The following is a 22,367-nucleotide window of genomic DNA, read 5'->3' as shown; positions in this document are numbered from 1 at the left end:
GCTCCTCCTGTTATGTTATGTTATTTAAAATTTATAGAGCGCTCATACGCCCAGGGGCTTCTTGGCGCTGGAAAGAGATAAAAAAACATAACAAGGGGTGGATCAACGAAAGTCTCTATTTAAAATATGCCTGTGTGAATAGGTGAGTCTTAAATGCCTTTCTAAAGGCAAGGAGATCCTTGCTCTGTCTAAGGGCTAGCGGCAAAGAGTTCCACAGGGTAGCTGCTAAAAAATGAAAACTGCTGCCTCCCTGTCATTTCTTCTTAAAGCGAGGTACCTCAAGCAGGTCTTTGTGAGCGGATCTCAAGCTGCGAGAGGGGACGTATCTGCCGATCAACTGTTTGATAAAAAAAGGGCCCTTGCCTTGCAATGCCTTAAAAATGATGCACCCGGCTTTGAATTCGGCTCTTTGGGACACAGGTAGCCAATGCAAGGCCTCTAAGCCAGGTTTAATCGAGACCCATTTGGGAACATTGCAGATCAGTCTGGCAGCTTGGTTCTGTAGGTACTGTAATCTTCTAAGTTGGCCTAGGGGTAAGCCAAGATAGAGGCTGTTTGAAAAATCAATGTGGGAGAGGATTAGGGCCATGACCACCTGGATTAGAGCAGTATGAGTGAGGAGGTGTGCAATTTTCCTGATTTTCCTCAGTTGAAAAAAGCCATAGGAGACCACGGTACCGATCTGGGATTTTAAAGTGAGGTCCTCATTGATGGTTACCCCCAAACTTTTTACTGTTTGTGATTTCTTTGGGGGGAGGCCCATGTCAGCAGGCCAGAAATTAGGGCTCCAACTGATTTCGCTCTTGCCGGGCAAAATCAGCTCAGTTTTCCCCGGGTTTAATTTGAGGTGATTTAAAGACATCCACCTCTGGATAAGGGTCATGGTTGCTTGAAACTCCTCCACAGCATTAGGGGAGTGGAGTGCAAAGACTAACTGCAAGTCATCTGCATAGTTATATACAGTGACTTTGTGTTTACTTAAAGCAAAAAGAAGGGGCCGCATATACAAATTAAATAATAAGGGGGACAAAGAAGAGCCTTGGGGGACCCCACAGAAGGAATTGATTTTAGGAGCTGAGAAAGATCCTAGGCAGACAGACTGGGTGCGTTCGAATATGAACGATTTTAGCCAAGCCAAGGCAGAGTCTCTAAGGCCTGCCTGTTCGACACGGTTGACCAGAATGGAATAGTCAACCGCGTCGAATGCCGCGGACAAATCAAGGAGCACCAGGGCTTGGTGAAGGTTTTTGTCAGCGTTGGACCTCAAGGTGTTCTGGACGGCCAGTATTACTGCCTCAGTAGAATGACCAGGCCGAAATCCTGCTTGATTAGGTTGAAGATAGCCCGATTCCTCCACAAAGTTTGAGAGGCAGTTGGTAACATGAGCCTCCAACATTTTGGACAAAAAGGGCAGCAGGGATATGGACCGATAATTTGTGAGGTCCGATGGATCAATACCAGGTTTCTTCGTAAGGGGTATCAATAAAGCCTGCTTGAAGCTGCTGGGGACTATCCCTGAAGTGAGAGAGTTGTTAAGCAGGGGGATCATGCTGTTGGGAATGGCTCGGCCGATTTCCTTCATAATTTGAGGGGGACAGACGTCCATAGGGGAGCCTGATTTGACTCTAGCTAGTAACTCTAAAAAGACTTTCAAATCAATAGGGGAAAAAGAATGTAAGGTTAGGGGATTAAAAAAAATATCGTCCACAGGGGCACAAGTTGGAAGTGTGGAGATGTTCTGTTTAATCAGTAGAATCGTTTCACTGAAGAAATCATTCAGGGAGTTGCATAGTGCTTGTGTAGGAACTACCGGAGGAGAGGTTCTGTCATCATTGCATAGGTCGTTCACTATCCTGAAGATTTCTTTCGACTTATTAGTCGAGTTTAAGATTTTGGATGAAAAATATGCGGTCTTATGGTTATGTAGTATTTTTTTATATGCCTTCCTTGCTAGGCAATAAGTAGCCCTGGCTAGAGGGCAATACTGAGAGCGCCATGCCCTTTCCTGTTGCCTCACTTCCAGTTTTAATTTTTTGAGCTCAGGTGTGAACCATTTGTGTGCGTCCGGGCTCCTAGAGCTGCACAGGCGTGTGAGAGGAGCATAGATATTGACCGCTGAAGTAAGCCATTCTTTAAACCGGAGATCTGCCTCCTCCACATTGGTACTCTCTAGGGGAAGGGAGGTATTTAAAAAATTTAAGAAAGCAGACATATCCATGGAAGCCCATTTCCTGGTGGTCTTACTGGTTTGTAGCTTAAATTGGATAGTCTTGTCTAGCTGGAAAGAGAAACTTATGCTGTAGTGGTCAGACCAACAACATGGTTTTATGTCTATCGAAGATATTGGTAAGTTCGAGGACCAGATTTGGTCGAGGCTATGACCTTTCTGATGAGTCTCGTGTGGATATATTGTGTCAGGTTGAGGTCATCAAGAAGTTCTTTCATCTCTGCGGCTTGGGGGTCTAGCGTTATATTGTCAAACCAAAAATTTAAGTCCCCGACCAAAAGTAGTTTAGAATGGTCGGTGACCAACGGGGCCAATAACTCAGCTAGGGTAGATGGAAATGTGGCCATAGTTTGAGGTGGGCGGTACAATAGCACCAGTGCAAGTGTTCCATTGGGAGTGTCTAGTTTAGCGACTAAATTTTCTGTGTTGGACAAAGGCAAGGATGACAGTTGTCTGAGTTGATGTTTTTTATTGACAATAATGGCCACTCCTCCCCCAGCTTTCCCTCCTGGACGAGCTGCTGACAGAATATAGTATTCTGCTGGTAGGGCCGCTAAGTGTGCATGAACTAAGGAGCGCTGAGCTTCTGACACCCAGCGTAGGAGCTGAAACCCAAAGGAGGTAGACATTACTTGACATCAACGGGTAAGTGCAGAATTCCACCGAACCCCATTCTTTTAGTAGGCTCCGCCAACGATAACTCACTTTAAACATGACTTAAAGCACAAATTCTTTCAATGAACGTCATCTTATGGTAGAGTTGACCAACAGTCAGACACCTTGGAGTAATATTGCACATTATACGTATAGAAGTTCCCGTAGTAGGTAAATTAAATTAGAAAGGTGAATGAAAAAAAGGAAGAGTTATTAGATGATGGGCAGTAACATTTTTCAGCGCAGAATATTTAATTGTAGGCAGCATACGACAAGACGCATGGCAATTCCCATCGTCTAGGCTATTTCACATTAACCAAACACAGTTGTTCTTACCTTGCCGAGCCGTGTATTCGTTGTCCTCTATTAACCTTGCCAAGCCAAAATCTGCTATTTTGCAAACAAGGTTGTCTCCCACCAGGATGTTAGCCGCCCGGAGGTCTCTGTGAATGTAGTTCATTCTTTCAATGTACGCCATTCCGTCAGCAATCTAGGCAAACCAGGAAAACGCTTTGACACGAGTAATTTGGAAAAACTTAGCGAGCTGGTGAATAATATATATATGATCAAATAAAAAATATATATAAAAACCTTCAAAGTGCACATATATTTATATATAAAAAAATTACTTCAAAGGGTGTAATAGGGGCATCTGCCATTTTAAACACTCTTTGGGTACCTGAGTGAAATGTGGTTCATCAGTGTTTGAATCGCAATTATTAAAAACAGACAACCCTGTTAGTCATATATTCACTGGAAATAAGATAATACTTCACCTTTCTGCCAACCACAAGAAGCATAAAACGCTAAGTACCCATGATCTGTATGGCCAGCTCACTATGTCAGCCTTCCAAATGCATCTCTTGACCCATGGCCACGAAAGCACTAACTCTAATCGAACAGTAGGCAGTCTTTCTAGTTATGCCATTTATTATGCTCCAAAAACTGAAATTAAGCTTCGACAGTGATAAAACATCACCTATTTTCCAGGCAGATGTTTAACAGTAAACATGCAGCCTGTTCCTGACCATATTACAATCCGAGTTAAAGGTGAGTCTGATTTTTAATACAACCCTGCCAACTCCAAAAACCCATACTCGCTGATCACTCCAGGCTGTCACTAGAATGTCCTAGAGGTGAATCGTGCCCAACAAAACTAAGTGCGCCACATGCTGTATGTAGCAGGTAATCCTCCTCCCTTACACTTTGACAAATTCTTAACACCCTGACACAGCACCGCAGAAATGTGCACTTATATATTTAAACTTTATTATTTTGCTCCAGACAGAAAATATTTTCCGTGGATAAACTCGTTCTGCTATCTCTTATGAAAGGTGACAAGTGTTTGCATTCTCACTTATGAAACACTTAGTTCTTTTTTGGAGTAAATGTGCAAGTGTTTCCATGGTGGAAGTGGACATGCAAATGGTGCGACTTCACAAACCTAAAAGTCTATGGTTACTCCATTCATTTGCATGGCCACTCCATGGACACACTCACTTTGACAACACAGCTTTGCTGGTAAAACATCCACCAGATAGCTTTCATGACATTAGAAGTGCACTTTATAATCCAAAGATTCCACAGATCACAATGCGGGAATCGGATTTTAGAATTGCAAATACCTTCCTGCTCCCCTAACATAAATATAGCTGAACAAAACAAATTGTGAAGCCAGCCCTTTGTCTCAGTTTCAGCTTTTAGGATATAGCAATAATATAGAAGAAAAAGCATTGAATGGAAGTGAAAAGGATCCCAACAACGCACAGGAGACAGCGCATATAATGTAAAAGCTATGAAATCATATGTATATTGCTAGAAATGGGTTTCCTGGTTGGCTAGGGTTTGCACCTAAGCCAGGCAGAATCCACCACTCTAGTCAGGATAAGGTGATTACAAGTCTAAAATAACCCCTGCTCACCACATTGGCACGAGAAGTCAGGCTTATCCCAGAGGCAGTGTGTAAAACAAGACCAAAATAACAATCCAACATGCAGTGATCAAAATACGAATAATGCAAAAACAGCCTTTATATACAGCTCCTTGAAGTCGATCGCTCCACCAAAAAAATCAAACAGTTCTGGCCAGTCGTGACGTCACGGGCCAGCTACAGTGTCGGGGAGAACCGTAAAACAGTAGCTTTGGAGAAGCAGGGCGTCGGACCTCCGGAGGAGTGTCATCGTCGGTGCAAGAGTCTTCGGACCCATGAAATCACACGCGTTGCAGGTCGAACTCCGTGAGTGTGAAGTCAGGAGCACCGCAAGGCGTCAGGGTGCAGGCAGCGGCTCGTGACGGGTAACACCCCATATCAGCCAGGCTCCGTCCATCATCTCCTTGAATTTGCTTTGTTTGCCCTAAGTTGGCAGGGTATGCCCAGACGTGGGTCCCTTGGTCACTTTGCCACTGGATTCAAGCTAGCCTGACTGATGAGGGGTGTTATCCCAAAACCGGTCCAGGGAATATCTGGCTTGGCAGTTCGGCTGGACTGTTCCCATGAGGCACAGGGTCAAGACTGATTTGCATATAGCTGGGTCTGAACTGGGGTGGTGAAGTGAGCTAAAGAACGGTGATGGATTTAACCCGGATCTGTGATTGGGGGGAGGGAGTGTCTGAAAAGTTTCAGTGCTCCGTCCATCATCTCCTTGTGTTTGCCTTAAGTTGGCAGGGTATGCCCAGACGTGGGTCCTTTGCTCACTTTGCCACTGGATTCAAGCTAGCCTGGCTGATGAGGGGTGTTACCCTCTAACCGGTCCCAGGATGCTTGTTTCCGGTCCAAGGATGACCTGGCTTGGCAGTTCGGGCTGGACTGTTCTGATGAGGCACAGGGTCAAGACTTATTTGCATACTGTTGGGTCTGAACTAGGTTTTGTAAAAGATTGTACCACCACCACATCTTTGCAACTTTTTTTTAAATATCATGGCAATAACTGCATAGCTGAGAAAAGAATGATTTAGGTTTGCCAATGAGAGTAAATAAAATTGTGCCCAGATATAAAAGCTTGATAGGATACTAGTAAATAAACAGTCCATGATCTCCTTTCACTCTAAACATAAGGTTCATGTCAACCGTATACTAACAAAAGAAGACATAATGGACTTCATCAAGTAATATAGTAGTTGAGTAATGTTAATTGTAGGGGAAAGTGTACATCAGACGCAGAAAATGGCACTAAACGGGCTGAGCCATCAGGCTCACAGGGAGAGATCCAATCCTATATTGATCAAACAAGTTAAAGCTCACTCTATGGATAAACATATCAGTCCTTTTATCTATCTTGTCTGCAAACGGAAATTACTGTCACATATCCCCATATTATATTGACGTACCTGTGCAGCCATGTCAACTAGCTGAGGGAGCTTTAGGTACTTTCCGTCACCTTCCTTAAGGAAGTCTAGTAAGCTACCTGCGAAAAGAAGATGATGTGATTAAATTACATTGCCAATCACTTTCATCTAAGGTGCATTTTTATCGTGCATGTCAGAGAGAACTTTACTGAGCTAGATTCTTATAGCCCTATAGGGACTAAGTACTCTGGCGTGTAGTGCATTAACAGCCTATTCCTATATACTATTTTACCACACAGCAGCCTAACTTCGCACCAGCGCCAACTGTGGTCCTGCTTTCGACTTCGACTTGACATGAGTGAAACAGTTCAAAATACTTTGAAAAGCATAAAACGGGAGATATATATTACTTCACATTTCGCGAATACTATCCTAAATATTTTGACATATTTTGTTCATTGAGCAGCCTCCTCACATAAGCAGCGTTCAAATCCATGTTTGAATCACAGCCGACAGCGCCCCCAGAAGAGATGAACGAATAATTATTTTACCACACAGGACTCTTTTTTTACCTAAAGGACATCAAACATTGGTAACTTTCTTTTCTCCAGTATGTTCATACTGAATCTGAACTCTCTCAACTTTCAAATTCAGGCATACCCTCTTCGGCTCATATGCAATGAGTTTTTGTAACACTTCTTGAATACCACTTCGGCTACTTCTAGAAGTAGGTGCGGGGAAAAGGTATTAAGGTAGCAGCCAGTGAACAATTAGGATTCCATTAAATATTTGGTTCTTAATTTGTGAGAGCTGAGAGACAGTCACTCACCTGTATGCACAGAAATGTATGAATGTATGTATATGGTAATTATATAGCGCAAACCTAGCCAAAAGGCGGTAGAGTGCTGTACATGTCAAAGACCCGAAAAAGTCAACGAGTAAAGGAAGCCAAGTTCTGGAATCTTAATGGAATGTGATGTAGTGTCCTCTGAAAAGGTAAGTCTTCAACTCTATCCTAAATTGGAGTAGTATTAGGGTGGTCCTGATGAATACAGGGATTTTCTTCCAGATCCTGGGTGAATAGATGGAAAGAACCTGCTGTCTTGTGGTTTCTTTTTTACATTTCTTAGTCTTCAATTTGATGGTGGCCTGGCTGCGCCTGTGCTAAGAACTATCAGAGACGGTGAGCTTGTCTGCAGGATAAGGGGGAGGGGATGCTGTTGTGACGGGTTTGTAAGTGATGCAGCTAGTTTAGAAAATGGTGCGGGCCATCAAGAGAAGCCAGTGGAGTTCCATCAGAATGGGGGTTATGTGATCATATTTCTCCAGGCCCTGGATGAAACGTGCTGCATCATGTAGTATGCCTCTAAAAATCATAAAAATGTAACTAGACCTGCAGGTCAAGTAACTTGAATAATCTACTCAACCTAACTGCAATGTACTTGACCTGTAAAGTGGTCTCAAATTGTGCGATCACTGGAAAATATTACATTTTACAGAGTCACCCTTTCTTCAGTCTCACGTTTCTGTTTTTGAGTGCACTTTCAAATATGTAAGTTCAGCATTTCTGCTGGACAAAACAAAACTGTTTTGTTTGACTAAACAGACTAAATGCTTGCTACATGTGTAATAAGAATCTAGCCCACATATAGGGTAAACATGAGCCCGGAATTGCTTCTTAGTTTAACATCGCATTGCCATCAGGGCAGGAGTATTTGTCAGTTCACGTTTAAACACTCACTTTTAATGAATATATTTCTGAAGCATGATGTGGTAGCACACTGTCATTTAGTGACCAAAAACCTTTCCACTACCTTGCAGCTTTACTGATAAAACTATATAGTATATTAACAATCTGTGAAAAGTGGATTTTAGAAAACATTTATCATTTGCTCAACATCAAGTAAAGTGTTCTGATTTTCATCCTATTAAAATAGTTTTTCATCACACAGAAGTACAAAAAATGGCTTTCACAAATAATAGGTGAGAAGATTTTTCGAAGCCTGCTTCAGCATGGCTGTAGCTACTGTGAAGGTGATCATATTAGCCCCATGGTCGGACAGCATTGATGGGTAAGGGCATAGGTGTTAATATAAGTTCCTGTAAAAAAGGATATGATTTAAAATATGCACCGGTCTGGAATTGGGGTGCAATGCACAATAACATATACCCGAATTGTTAAGATGACAAAAAAGCCTAGAAGCATCTGTGTGTATGGTATCTTCATAGCAAATATTGAAATATTTAGCCAAAACAAGCGGGTTTTGTTAAAGGGCAACTGGAGACTAAACGTTCAAACTTTCATCAAGTGTGGGGAAGATATGTGCAGGAGAAAGTCTAAAAAACAGTTGTATAATTAGTTTGGTCTTTCTCCAGTTAACTCAGAGTTAACGGCAAGATATTGATGTGCAGGAAGACCTACTATTGTGGATGTGTACACTGAAGCTGTTCCTGCATCTCTGCCAAGAATTTGCCATTAGTCACAAGTTTATAGCAGGGGTGGCCTCATACTACAGATCATCCTTTGACAGTCAGGTCTCTGAGAAAATCAAAATAACTTATTTCTAAGTGGAGGATTATCTGTGGTATGCTGCAACTCCACACAGAATGAAGTGGTAACAAGTAATTATTTATTGAGCTATGCAGGGCTGTCGAAGTTGTGGTAGTGCATGATGACATCTTACACATGATGAAGTATAGTTAGTGTCAAGATGGAAAAGTTGAGCCGCCATCTACCATTGGTGTTTGTGTAGAGGGGAACTGATGGGTTTGCCTTGGAGAGTCCTTAGAATTTGAACCTCTTATGCTGCACTGTATTTGGTAGCTTCCAAGCTTTGCAAGAAGCAAGTGATAATTTGAATTAGGTGGAAAGCAAAACTATTGTACTGTATCCAAGCCATTAAGTCACTGGGATTTTAACAGTACAGAGAGGTAGCAGTAGTCGAATTCAATTGCACATTCCTTATAAAGTTCGGGTTAGTATATCATCACAAATTTTGAAAATCCCCTTCAAGTACATCAAATGCTACTGACAGTGTCCGGCACTGTGCTACCCATAGGGTGTCATAAGTTGTTACCAAAAGATGGGCTACAATCAAATCCAAGTTTACAATGCGAAACCGCAGCACTATAAAAACAGTCAATACAAACAACAGCAATTTTTCTCTTGGATAAATGATCCAAACATTTCTCTTCTTCTCGGTTTATATTCAATGGCTCCAGTTTTTCAAATGAGTACATACATCCAACAGGCAACAAGTGGTGCAGACTCTTTCAAGGCTGCAATGAGTACAGAACATATGTGTTCAGACAAATGATAATATATTCCAAAATGCACCTTTCAAGAATTTAGTGCTTCTCTAGGGCAGCCAGGAAAGGAACCGAAAATGCACCAGAAACAGAAGAACACCAAGTGTCTTTGTGTCTCTGAAAAACAAGTGAAGTGCTTATCACCTAGTCAAAAAACGATGATCGTGAGTGCCGATGTCAAGACAAAAATTGGCCAAGCAAGGGCTACCTTCTTTCAGCTAAAGAAGATCTGGTGCTCCAAGGACCCAACGCTGCTAACCAAGATCAACTATTGAAACCCAATGTAAAATTGGTCCTTCTGTATGGAACAGAAACTTGGAAGACAATAGTGCCCAATACTAGCTAAGTCTAGACCTTTAGCAACACCTGTCGGAGGAAAACCTTCCAAATCCGCAAGCCAAACCCAATCAGCAAACCTCACCGGACAAGCCCTGACCTGGAACCCTCAAGGAAAGACAAAAAGATGAAGACCAAGAAACACCTGGAGCAGAGGCTTCAAAGGATGACTACAAGGAGATGGGTTACACCTGGACAGCGATGGCTGGAGAATCCTGGTCGACCCACCAGGAGGGGTAACAAGCATAAGTAAGTTACCTTGTGGTGTTTGCAGAAAGCAACAAAAAGCTGTTCTAAAAGGTTGACTTCTGTCATTATGGTTTAACATCTGAAGTGTGGAGAGCCTGCTCTGCAACTGAGTCAGGCTGGGATAAAAAAAGAAACAGGAAGTTCAATGGACTGACTGAGGTGTAGCTGTGAGCCCATATTAGGGAGAAATCTGAGGTTGGTGCGGAGGACAACCCTTTCCCTCTGTATCTGGAAGAAACGTTCTTACAAGGTTAGTTCCTGAACTCACTGACATGCCTGAGTGAAGTGATGGTGAACAAAAAGCTACCTTCCAAGAGAAAAACTGGAGTGAATAGGAGTGGAGAGGGTCGAACGGAAAGCCAATGAGTCTGTCAATACAACATTGAGGTTCCATGTCAGGGCAGGTGGGCCGCGAGGAGGAATGACTTGAGGCCCTCCATAAAAGGTTTAATAACTGGAATTTTGAAGAGGGAAATGTGTTGACAGTTATGAAGGTAGGAGGATATTGCAGCTAGGTGTAATCATATGGATGTGAAAGCTAAACCACAAATTTACACATGAAGCAGGTAGCGGGCAATATCTTGCTCTTTGGCTGCTAAGGGGTCAATGTATTTTGAATGACATCAGTGGATGAATCTCTTCTGTTTGGCAGCATAACAGGCATGAGCAGTAGGTCTGTGCCCTTCTTTGAGAATGCACATGCATTTGGGTGGAAGATTAACAAACCTAAATTTCAGGACTTCAAGAGACACATCACAAGATTGCGAGATCTGAGGTCAGGGTCTCTTATTTCTCCATGATTCTGCGTGAGAAGGTCTGGCCTGTTGGGGAGTTTCTCATGCAGAAACAATGAGAGCTCGAGGTGGATGGCGAACTATGGTTGGGTGCCCAGGTGGAAGCCACCTTGATGAGGGTGAGAGATGTCTGCCGAACCCTCTATACTACAAACGGAGTAGTGGGAGAGGAGGAAAAGTCTAGGCCAATATCCCTGACCAACTCATCCACAATGCGCTGCCTCTGGACTGTTGTTGTGGGAACTAGGATGCAAAGCCTGAGCATTTGGCATTTTCTGCTGTGGCGAAGAGGTCTATATCTGGAAGCTGGAGGTACTGGAGAAGGACTTGTTGCTGCATCCTGCTGAAGTCAGCAAAGTCGCTGTCCACTCTCAGAAGGTACTTCACTAACAGATGTATGTTGTGTCAGAGAGCCCATAGTCAAATTGTTTGGGCTAGGTGTGAGAGCTGGGGCAATCTGGCACCCCCTTGCTTTTGAAGATACTATATGTCTTCATGTTGTCCCTTTTGATGAGGACCACTTTGCCAATCAAGTGAGGAAGGAAAGCTTTCAACACAAGGCGAACAGCTAGTAGTTTGAGGTAGTTGATGTAGAGACCCTGATGTGTGAGTTCCCACTGGTCTTGCACAGTCCGAACCCGTTGTAATGCTCTTCTGCGGAACTGGGTCGAGAAAAAGAAGACCCTCCAACAGGTTGTTGGTGTTCCTCAATGGCAGAGAGCGATGACCATCCGCTTGGGATCATTGGTGCGCTAAGCACTCCTGTGATGGACGCATGTGCAACTGGGCATAGGGCACTGTGGCAATACAGGAGGCCATCAAGCTAAGGAGGTGCATGACTGTCCTGATCATGAGTTGGTAGCCTGGTTGAAAGAGAGGGTTTAGCATCTGGAAGGACTGTATCTTAGCAGCATTTGGATATGCTATGCCAATTTCGGAGTTGAGGATTGCCCCCACATACAGCTATATCTGGAGGGGTTGAAGGTGGGGTTTTGTAGTGTCGATGGTAAACCCTAGTTGGTGAAGGAGGTTTATTGTGAGCCAAGTGTGTTCGCTGCAGGTCTGACAGGTGGGACTCATCGTCTACATAGGGAAGACATGGACTCCTCCTCTGTGCAGGTGAGCAGTCACTACTGCAAGACACTTGGTGAACACCCTGGATGCAGTGGTGACCCAGAGAGGGAGCACCTTGAACTCGTAATGCTTTCTGCTGACAACAAACCTGAGATACTGACGATGTGCCGGGCGGATCAGCACGTGGAAATAAGCGCCCTTCAGGTCGTTGTAGCAGTGAGATGACATCATGAAGAGTAACCATGCTAAAGTGCTCTCAAAGAATGCATTTGTTTAGGTGCTTGAGGTCCAGAATAGATCAAAGCGAACCGTCTTTATTGGAGTGAGAAAGTATAGGGAATACTCCCATGCCCTGCTGATGGTGGGGGATGGGTTCTATGGCCACTTTAATTAGGGGCGCTTGGAGCTCTTTCCTGTGTAGCCTTTGATGTTCTGGGGTGAGTTTGTGTTTGGGAGGTGGAATGGTAGGAGGCGAGAACGTGAGCTCCAGATAATAACCATATTGGATAATTTCCAACACCTTCTGGTAGGGGGTGACATTTTGCCAAGTGAAGAAAACCTTTGAAGTCGTTCTGACAGGTGTTGTATGATTGGGAGGAAGGAGAGGGAAGTCAGGGCTTAGCAGGGGTGGCAGCAGCGGCTCCTTTAAGGGAGCCAGCTTTACCCCTGCCTTGTAAGTTGTTATCTCTGTGGGATCCTCGAAAATAGCCACTAGGGGAGAACTGTTGGGTGTGTGGACATTGGTACAAGGAAGAAGTCTCTGCAAGAAATCTTTGAGCCTCCACAGCTGGACATGCAACAAAAGGAGCTGCGACCGGTAAGTATTTGAAGGGCACCTATCACTTTAGTCAATACTGTGCATAACTTTTGAACCCTCCTGAGGCACAGCCGGGAGTAGCAAGGAAAACTGAGCATAACTTTGTTTTAAAACTGAAAAATTTCACTTTGCTTTTAAAATCACTCACCTTACCTGTCACATCACTGCAGTGTGCAGGCACCCTTTCCTGCTGAAAAACGAGCACTGGTAAGGGCAAAATCGCCGTTTTCCCGCCAACTTCATTCCCCTCTCCCTGACTGGGACACGCCCACTTCGAGGCCACGCCTCTTGCATTGCTCCCTCCCTACAAATATGTGCATCTTCCGGAAGCGCAGCGGACGAGCGCAGCGGGCGCGACGAATGCGCGCCGAAGGCACGCATAAGGCAAGCTCGTCTGCGCTCGTCCGCGCCGAGTCCGGGCCCTGGGCCACCCCCCCTGCATCTCAGCCACTACAGCACAGATGCTACAACATAGAAACCCTCTATGGACTAAGGCCCTCTGCCAGTGTCTGCACCCGGCATATTTATCCAGCCGAGGATCTGACGCAAACCTGCCCCACTTGCCGCCTCCCCCTCAAACACAAACCTAGCCCCGAGCCCACACACGACTTTCGCATGTTCCTACTAAATTGCCGCTCCTTGCCTAAGCACAGCGCTGAAATGGCACTTTTGTTAGAGGAATACACTCCTGATATACTGTTCCTGACGGAAACCTGGCTCACCTCCGACTCCGATCCCGCGGTAGTAGATGCTCTACCGTCTGGCTTCCAAATCACACGGCAAGACCGACCTAAAGGGAGAGGAGGAGGCCTGGCTATTATCTACAAGGAACAATATCACTGCCGAATCACCTTTGAAACCATCCCGGACTGTGAGAGTCTTGGCTTTAATATCGAACTCTCACCCAACAGTTGCTTCTCTGGTACTCTTATCTACCGCCCCCCCGGGCCCCTCAAGCAGTTCCATGAAATATTACCATCCAGTGTGGCCGATAGAGTCAGTACCACCTCTAACTTCACCTTGCTAGGTGATCTCAATTTCCACTTCGACTCCCTCTCTGACCACACAGCCGCCACCCTGACAGACGATCTAGCGGCCCTGCAACTCACGCAACGTGTCACCTCCCCCACTCACGCCAAAGGCCACTTGCTGGACCCTGTCTTCAGCAACTGCCCCGACCTCTTAGTCGGCTCACCAATCCCTCTGCCCTGGACAGACCACCTTTTGGTCCCCATCAGCTGGACTTCGTTCAAACCACCGTCACCCGCCCCTACCTCAAGGTTGACAACTGGTCTACCAAACTCACCAGCTCTCAACCCAGTGATCAGAAAGACCCTGTCCTAGCAAATCAAGCCTATGTCAACTGGATCACTCAAACTCTTGACGATACTCTCCCAATGAGCAAGACTATGCTGAAGCGTTCCCAAAAAACTGCCCCTTGGTACACGCAGGCTCTCAGGGACAAGAAACGCCTATGTAGAAGGTCGGAAAAGACGCTGGCGTTTAGATGACTCAGCAGACAATAAAACTCGCTACCGAGAATCTATCGGCGACTACAAAGTTCAAATAAAAGCAGCCCAGTCCACCTATTTCGCCGAAAAAATTCTACAGGCCAAGTCCAAACCTAAGGAGATCTTCCAGATCGTTAAAAAGTTAACGAACCCCCCTCCTGCATTGCAGGTCGAGAAATCCGTCACTCATTGCAATGATGTCGCTGAATTCTTTTATCAGAAAGTAAACACTATCTATTCAGCCTTCCCCCCCCAAAATATAAACTCATCTACCCAATCCAACTCTCTATCTCAACACACCATGTCCCACTTTCCCCTACTAGACCTTACCACCCTTGAACCACTAGCGCGCAGTGTTAAGTCCGGATCGCCGGATGATCCTGCTCCACCAGACATAATAATGGCTGCCTCTCAGATCACCCTGCCTATTATTAGGGAGGTACTAAACGCATCCATCACCTCCAGCACTGTACCGACCGTCTGGAAACAGGCCATGGTCAGGTCGCTGCTTAAAAAACCCAATTTAGACCCATCTGACTTGGCCAACTATCGCCCCATCTCCCTGCTCCCATGGGTGAGTAAGGTCTTATAAAAATATATTAATCAACAGCTAGTGAACTTCCTGGAAAATCATCACGTACTAGATCCCACCCAGACGGGCTTCAGACCGAAACACGGGACGAGACCGCTCTCCTCATGGTCACCGAGGAAGCTAGAAAAATCCTGGATCAAGGAGGATCAGTGGCAGTGATCCTCCTTGATCTAAGCGCGGCATTTGACACGGTCAGTCATGACACCCTACTGGACCGTTTGTCCTGCGCCGGGATCAAGGACAAAGCCTGGACATGGTTTAAATCCTTTCTGGAGAACAGATCCTTCAGGGTCTTTGAGGGTGATTCAGTCTCCTCTAGCAGACCTCTAAAGTGCGGAGTTCCTCAGGGCTCCTCTCTGAGCCCCGCACTCTTCAACCTGTATATGAGGCCACTGGCTGATGTCATCCGCCCATTCGGAGTTAAGATCATCTCCTATGCGGACGACACGCAGCTGGTGGTCTCACTGGCGCAGGATACTACCCGGCCTGCGTCAGGTGGGCTTAGAAAATGCCTAGAGGAGGTGAAGACCTGGATGTCTTCATCATCCCTCAAGTTGAATGGAGATAAAACAGAGCTGATGCTCTTAGGCCCCCCAGATCTTGGCCTCCCCCCCTCCTTGTGGCCTCCTTGTCTGGCCCCCCCCCAGCCCCCAAGAACAATATTAAGAGCCTCGGAATGTGGCTAGACAGATCTCTGTCCTTCAACGCTCAAGCCACAAAACTATCAGCCACCTGTTTTGGCATCATGAGGATGCTAAATAAAATCTTCCCCCTCCTCCCCATGGAAGCCAAACAGGTGGCCATACAAGGCCTCATACACTCACGCCTCGATTTCAACAATGTGCTCTATCTAGGCGCCCCAGATTACACTCTGCGCAGACTGCAGATAGTGCAGAACTGCGCAGCGCGCTTACTGCTCAAGATCCCTCGGAGACAATCAGTGAGGGCCGGTCTGGTCAGCCTTCACTGGCTACCGATTTGGCAGAGAGTCCTTTTTAAAGCTATGTGCATAGCCCACCAAGCATTCTGGGACACAGGCCCCAGCATTTCACGTGACCTAGTTACTCACTACATTCCCAACCGAAGCCTTCGCTCCAGCCAGACCTTTTTAGCAGTGGCGCCAAGAATAAAAAGATCCAGGTCAGGCGGAAGGACGTTCGCCTACAATGCGTCCAGAACCTGGAACACTCTGCCACTACATCTCAGAGCCAATCCCAACCTCACTGTGTTTCGCAAACAATTAAAGACTTTCCTGTTTAATTCCCCCCACTAATCCCTAGCTTCCTCCTCATCTGCTCTTCGGTAGGTTCTGGTTACCCTAGCGCTTGGACGCCTCCGGGCAGCACTTGCACTCTACAAGTCTACAGGTTTACAGGTTTCTTTCCCCCATACCCCCCCCCAACATCTGGTCAACTTGTGGGCTGAACAGATGTTGCGCATCGAAAGGGTAGGTTGAGCAAATTTTGTTGGACTTCTGGCTTGAGGCTGGAGATATGGAGCCAAGCAGGCCTGTTTAGGGCAACACTAGAGTTGACCTCCCTTGCAGCAGTGTCCACAGCATGCAGTGTGCAGCGGATGGTGGTGTTGGAGATCGGCTTTCCCTTAGAGACAATCTCATAACCCCATTTTCTGTGCACCTCTGGCAGATGTTGGAGGAGTTCCTCCATCTCATTCCATAGGGCACAGTCGTACCTAGAGAGCAGCCCAATAGATCTGGCAATCCACCAATTATTATCCAGTTGTGCAGCTACCCGCTTACCAGCTGCGTCTATTCGTTTACTCTCTCTATCTGGTGGAGGGGTAACACCAGTAGTCAGAGTTCGGCCTTTTGCAGATGGGAGTGACCATTAAAAAGTTGGGTGGAAGCTGGTCACAGATGTACAGAGAGTCAGTAAGGGAAGCTTTGTATTTTTTGTCCACCCTAGGAGTAATGACTCTGATTCGGACAGGGTCGTGAAAGATGTCCGAAGTGTGACGGAGCATGCCTTTAAACACGGGAAGGTACTGAGCGGAGTGGTGGGTGGAGGATTAGATTAGATTAGATTTCAGTTTATAAAGAGCTCGAATGCCGAGGCGTCTTGGCGCTAAGAGTGAGAAAGGGAGATCAAGCGTAATACAGCTAATTAGTTAAGCCCCCGGAAACAGCCAGGTTTTTAATTGCTTCCTAAAAACTGACTAACAGGACAGGGTCACGAATAGGAAGTCTTCCTCTAAAGGCTTAGTGCGGAGATCCACCTTGTGGAAGGAGGCAGCCCTACCAATAAGTTCATGGTAGGAGGTGGAGTCATCAGGAGGGGAGGGACAGGCAGGGTGCAGGTCGGGATCTGTGTCCCTTGGTGGATCAGTGTCATATGTGTCCCAGGGATCCCAGTGCAGAGGAGTGTCACTGGTATCACCCCCTCCCATCCAGTCACACCAGGTCTGAATGAGGCAACTCCAGAGGTGTGTAGGGAATAGGGTTGCCTGGAGAAGTGGGTGGGGAGGGTAAGTGGTGTGGAGCAGGATGAGGTGGTGGTCGTGGTAGAAGAGTGACATGCAAACAGCTTGTAGCCTTGTCCACTTTCTTGCACTGCTTCGGTGAAAGGGGCATGTCCAAGGCTTCCTTGAAGGTCAGGTTCCATTTTGACGGCTGAGCAGCAGCAGCTCCCGGAGGGTGAGTGAGTATCCGGCCCATATGGGGATGTATCATGAGGTGTTCCTGTTGGGAGTCGATCTCTTCCTGAAGTTTATGGAGAATCTGCTTGACTGCCCCTGAGTCGTGCCTGGACTTGCTTGTCGGTGCCGATAGCCTCGGCTCTGACACCAATATTGACATCGAAGTTGTCACCTCCAACAGTAGGCTCCGCTAAAAAGGCAGGCGGGGCCGGTGCTGAAGCAGTAGGTCACTGTGGTTTCTTCGGCATTGTGCTGGGGATGGGTGTTGCATCTGAAGATGGTGGTCAGTACGGACCATGGCCCAAAGGCAGTTGCGGCCTGGCAGTCTGTGTCTGGTGCTCCAGAGTAGCTTGACAATCCCTTGGAGGGGGCTGCAAAGCATGGGACTGGTGTCAAAGGGGGGCGGGTTGAGGGGGATACTGTACTAATGGCTGAGTGCGCAGGTGAAAAATGTCAGATCTCCAAATCTGAGCTGGATCTGTTGTCAGGGGAGAAAGCCTCTTCACCTGTGGCCAACAGTCGTGGATGGTGTTCACCAGTCGGTGTCCACGGCCCGAAAAGGTGTTGTCTCTACTCCTATTTGACATCTGGAGATGTTTGGTTCGATGGTCACAGAGTGTTTTCTTCGAACGGAAGGAGCGGCAGGCGTCGCATGCAAAGTCATCGCTCTCAGGAGACAGACACAAATTACAGACCTGATGGAGATTGGTCCGAGGATATTTTGCATGGCAGCAAGGACAACAACTCCATCAGCATGAGGACATGGTTGGGAGGGGGGGGACGCAGTTCGAGATGGAGTGAAAGCCCATGTGGGCCCGAGTTCGACAGAGAGCCGCCTGGCCAAAGCATGTGTCGTTGAACAGAAACAAAGGGACAAGAGGAACAGGATTGAAACGATACCAAAGGGGGAAGGAACCCATGTAAACCAAAAAAGTGCACCACAATGGTGTCTAACCAAAGATTAGGAGCACACGTCCGAACCAGAAGGTGGAGAGAAAACATTCTAACAATGAAGTTGGTGACCTTGAGCATTACCAACAAGAGGAGGAGTCACAGTACTGCGTGACTGGAAAGACTTCTTTGAAGAAAAACAACTTGCACACATCCAGCTCAACACTAGATGTCAGGAGTATCTGCAGCCACACATGCCTCAAACATATAGTCTCGAGGGAGGCTCGCAAAAAGACTTCCCACAAAATTGATGATAAAGAAACGTTCGCTCTGGGCAACACAAAAAAAGCCTGCCAAAACAGGAATTGGGACTGCCAGTCGAAGATAAGTGACCTAATTTCAGAAGAGACACAACTAGCTAACAGCTTTGCATAAGGAATATGATCATTTGTAACATTAACCATGTTCCTAAAGCTCCAGGATGCCCAGAAAGTACAACTAGCTGAAATGGAACAGTAGAGAAATCCTTATTAAGTGTAAGTTGTAGGTGAATTCAAGATGACACCATATAATCCCATCCATGTGTAAATGAGTTGGATTACATTAAACATTGCTGCTTTACACAGACGCCATTGTAACAAACCTTTTGCCATAAATTCAGTGACAATGTAGATTGGCTCTTCTGACACCACAGCATAGAGTGGAACCAGCTTGTCGTGCCTTAGTTTCTTCATTATCTGGGCTTCCTGCAAAAAGGCTTCCGGCATCATTGTTCCGGGCTTAAGGGTTTTGATTGCTACCTTTGTGGTACCATTCCAAGTTCCTAGGTAAGAAAGTAGATTATCCTACATTAGATTTCATTTGAATCGTTTCTGAACACTGAAACATTGAAGCACTTAGGTAGGTGTGGTCAGCAACAGTGGCACCTGCTGTTGTCATATGCTAGCACCAACAAATGACACTGAACCCTAGGCAACAGCACATGATTTGAAACTCACCCATCCACACTTCTCCAAAGCAGCCTTGACCAAGCTTCAACTCTAGCCGTAAAGAGTCCCGCGGGATTTCCCAGGCATCCTTGGACAGGCCTTGGGTCTGCGGTTTCACAGTCGGACACACAGTCGTTAACCGATGGCACAAACCGTCAGCATGATCTAAAAGATTAAAAAACCATAAGTACATACTGTGAGTATGTGTTGCATTCGAGCTATCATAATTAATTGTACCTGTATTCTGTACAGCAGCTAGGGTACAATACTTCTGGAAATACATTTTTATTTCATTGGCACGTACAGCTAAATATGTTCGAAAACAAGAACGTCATATGTATCCCTCTTATGTTATTAGCACTCAAAAAAGACTCGATGACCGTGAATAAGCCGTGGCCATGTATAAAAAGAACACAAACTACCCTAGTGCCACAGGTCACTGAGGACTTCACAACGCTTTCCCCCATGTGGTATTTCGAAGTGCCTTTAGGATAGAATTTCACCCTGACACAGAGTGAGAGAGAGACTTGCTTTCCTCTTTGGTTATCAAATGAACATTTGTATTTAAGGAATGTTTCACGGACTCTGAAACCTGCAATACTCTCATAACAAGTTCAAGTCTTTTTTTCAGGTCTGTAAAGTGTACACAATACCCTGTTCACGTCCACACTTGGTTGGTTCACTGCCTTATCAACGCGAAAGACATGTCTGATCACTGCAATCGGTTATCACCACCTGGAGGGATTACTGGACCAATTGACCTCTTATTATTTTAAGTGAACACCCTTCTTGTGAGCAAAGCTCTCTGAGAATAAGAATAAAAACTTCAGCCTGGTTTCGATGTCACATTGTTAAAATGAAAAGCGTTCTCAAATTAAGTTGAGTAACATCGACACATTTTGTAATTAGAAAAGGGCACAGGTTGGACACCTCACAAAGATTAATCATGCCAGGTTTCAGCAGAGCAGGCTTATGAAGCCTCAAGCCTATGTGGCCTGCATTTAAGGGTATGTTTCAGTCTTTTATCACACTTGCTTGAACTAGCCACAAAAGAAATTATAGTGGTGCTGCATTATGGTAGCTGTTGGCATCCCTTTCATTATTCGTGTATTGAAATAGGGAGCACGTAATGGAAAGGGAATGTCTTGTGTAGGGAAAATTGGTGTGCACCCCTCCTCTGAGTGACCCCACTACACATGGAAGTACTACCCTGGTCTTTTGTGGCACAGCTGGCACGCTTAACAGGCAAGCGTGCTGAAGCCAAGGCCTGTCCATACCAATGTCAAGGTCCATAACCTGTTTTGTGACCTGGAGTGGTACACAAGAGTACCCTCTTTGTTGACATGGGACTACAGCTCATTTACTAAGTTTTTACTATGAAGCAGTGGTGGCATCATGCTGATTTTTGTGAATTCACACAAAAGCACACTAAGCAGACTTGTTTCCTCTCTTTCAAGGAAGGGTGACCTACCTTCCCCACTCATGTGTAGTTCTATTTTAATGAGACATCCAGCCCATTGCACGGACATGCAGTATGTATTGCATAGGTGGTGGTAGGACTCAGTGATGTGGTGAGAGCCTGACTGCTGTGGTTCCCTGAGATCCATTCTTCAAAGTCCTTTGTTTAACAAAGAACAAGATGGAGAGATGGAAATTCAGGCAATACAGTCCCACTGGTTTTATCATGAGGACTGTATTACCTCCATTTCTGGAGCTTAACCGCTTCCATGCTCGTGACGGAACCGCTCCGTCACGAGCCTCGGTTGAGCTGTGCTCATGACGGAGCGGTTCCATCTGATTTCGCGCCTGCACGGCGCGTTCTATTGAGCGGGCGGCGCCATGACGGAACCGCTCCGTCATGAGCACAGCTCAACCGAGGCTCGTGACGGAGCGGTTCCGTCACGAGCATGTGGGCGCCGCTCGGCCCCCCTCCCCCCTAGCGCTGCGGCGGAATTGCCGCCGCAGCGAAGGGGTTAAGGGAGGAGACCAAGACACGGAGGTGGGGGAGGATGGAGACGGGGCTACTCTAGCAATTTTACGAGAACTTTTTAGCCGGGATTGCTAATTTGTCTCTTCTATGCACTGCCATTTGGTCACTCGTCGAGGAGAGCGGGTAAGTCAGCAGATTCCATTAAGAGTGAGGAAGTTTCTAGGCAGAGGCTGCCCTTTAGAGTTTCACTGATTGCTAATTTCGGAAGGCTGATGACAGCCAGGTGCAGGGTGTTCGCACTTCAGTGTGCTCATGTTTTGTATACTCATGCTTGGACCCAGCATCATCTCTACCTGCTGACAGAGCCATCAACTTGCACATTTAGTTAAGCCCCTTAGAAAACGACACAACCTCCCTGGCATCTGGAAAAACATGGTGTTATTGCTGAACGTGCCTAAACTGTTTCCACGGTATGCTACATTTATTGTTTTGTTGCAAATCATACTCTTCAGGATCACCACGCAACACGCAACAAGCACTACTGGACACTATCGGATATGCTCTGTATGTCGCTTGTTTGCGAATATCAATACATATAATGACAAAAATAGGAGGCAATAAACTATATAGCAAGATACAAACTGAACTGACCTATAGGTCCCTTTATTGGGCAATCAACTATACTAGCAGCGAAGTCCATTGTCGTCTTAAATTACCCTTCAGTTTTAAGTTCTCATAGGCAGGTGAAAGCTACAGTCATGGTGCTAGACAGCTGTTCGAGACGGCTACTGCCACTCTCAAGCTAGGACCCTGGTTGGGAACAATACAAATTGTTCTAGCCTGTAGTGTTCAGAACCCTGTAACTGGGCCCCATTTCTGTGTGTGCGATTATTTTTTGCTGTGCTGTTAAGGTATAGTATATTACGGTGTCTGCTGGCGGATTTCTGACTACTTGCCCTCCACGCTACCTCCCTGAAAAGCCTTCGAGTGCCTGCCTTTAGTACTCCAACTCAAGTACAGAATGAGGGGAAATGACCCCAATCAGCATGCTTGT

The 22,367-nt window shown here is 46.0% G+C and overlaps 1 protein-coding gene across 2 annotated transcripts in view; it reads right to left on the bottom strand.

The window, feature by feature from the left end:
* The window catches only part of YES1 (YES proto-oncogene 1, Src family tyrosine kinase), a 298,157-nt gene that overhangs the window by 23,525 nt on the left and 252,265 nt on the right, over window positions 1-22,367 (bottom strand). For both annotated transcript variants that reach the window (XM_086965610.1, XM_086965611.1), the window contains exons 7-10: window positions 19,393-19,548; window positions 19,038-19,217; window positions 6,209-6,285; window positions 3,218-3,371 (exon numbers count right to left, since the gene is read on the bottom strand). In XM_086965610.1, coding sequence (XP_086821736.1) covers window positions 3,218-3,371; window positions 6,209-6,285; window positions 19,038-19,217; window positions 19,393-19,548 — 567 coding nt within the window. The remainder of the gene's footprint in view (window positions 1-3,217; window positions 3,372-6,208; window positions 6,286-19,037; window positions 19,218-19,392; window positions 19,549-22,367) is intronic.

Source organism: Lissotriton vulgaris, chromosome 4_1 (assembly GCF_964263255.1).
Source record: "Lissotriton vulgaris chromosome 4_1, aLisVul1.2, whole genome shotgun sequence".
NCBI classification, from domain to species: Eukaryota; Metazoa; Chordata; class Amphibia; order Caudata; family Salamandridae; genus Lissotriton; species Lissotriton vulgaris.
The sequence above is the reverse complement of the archived record's forward strand: the minus strand, read 5'-3'. Positions and strand labels throughout refer to the sequence as shown.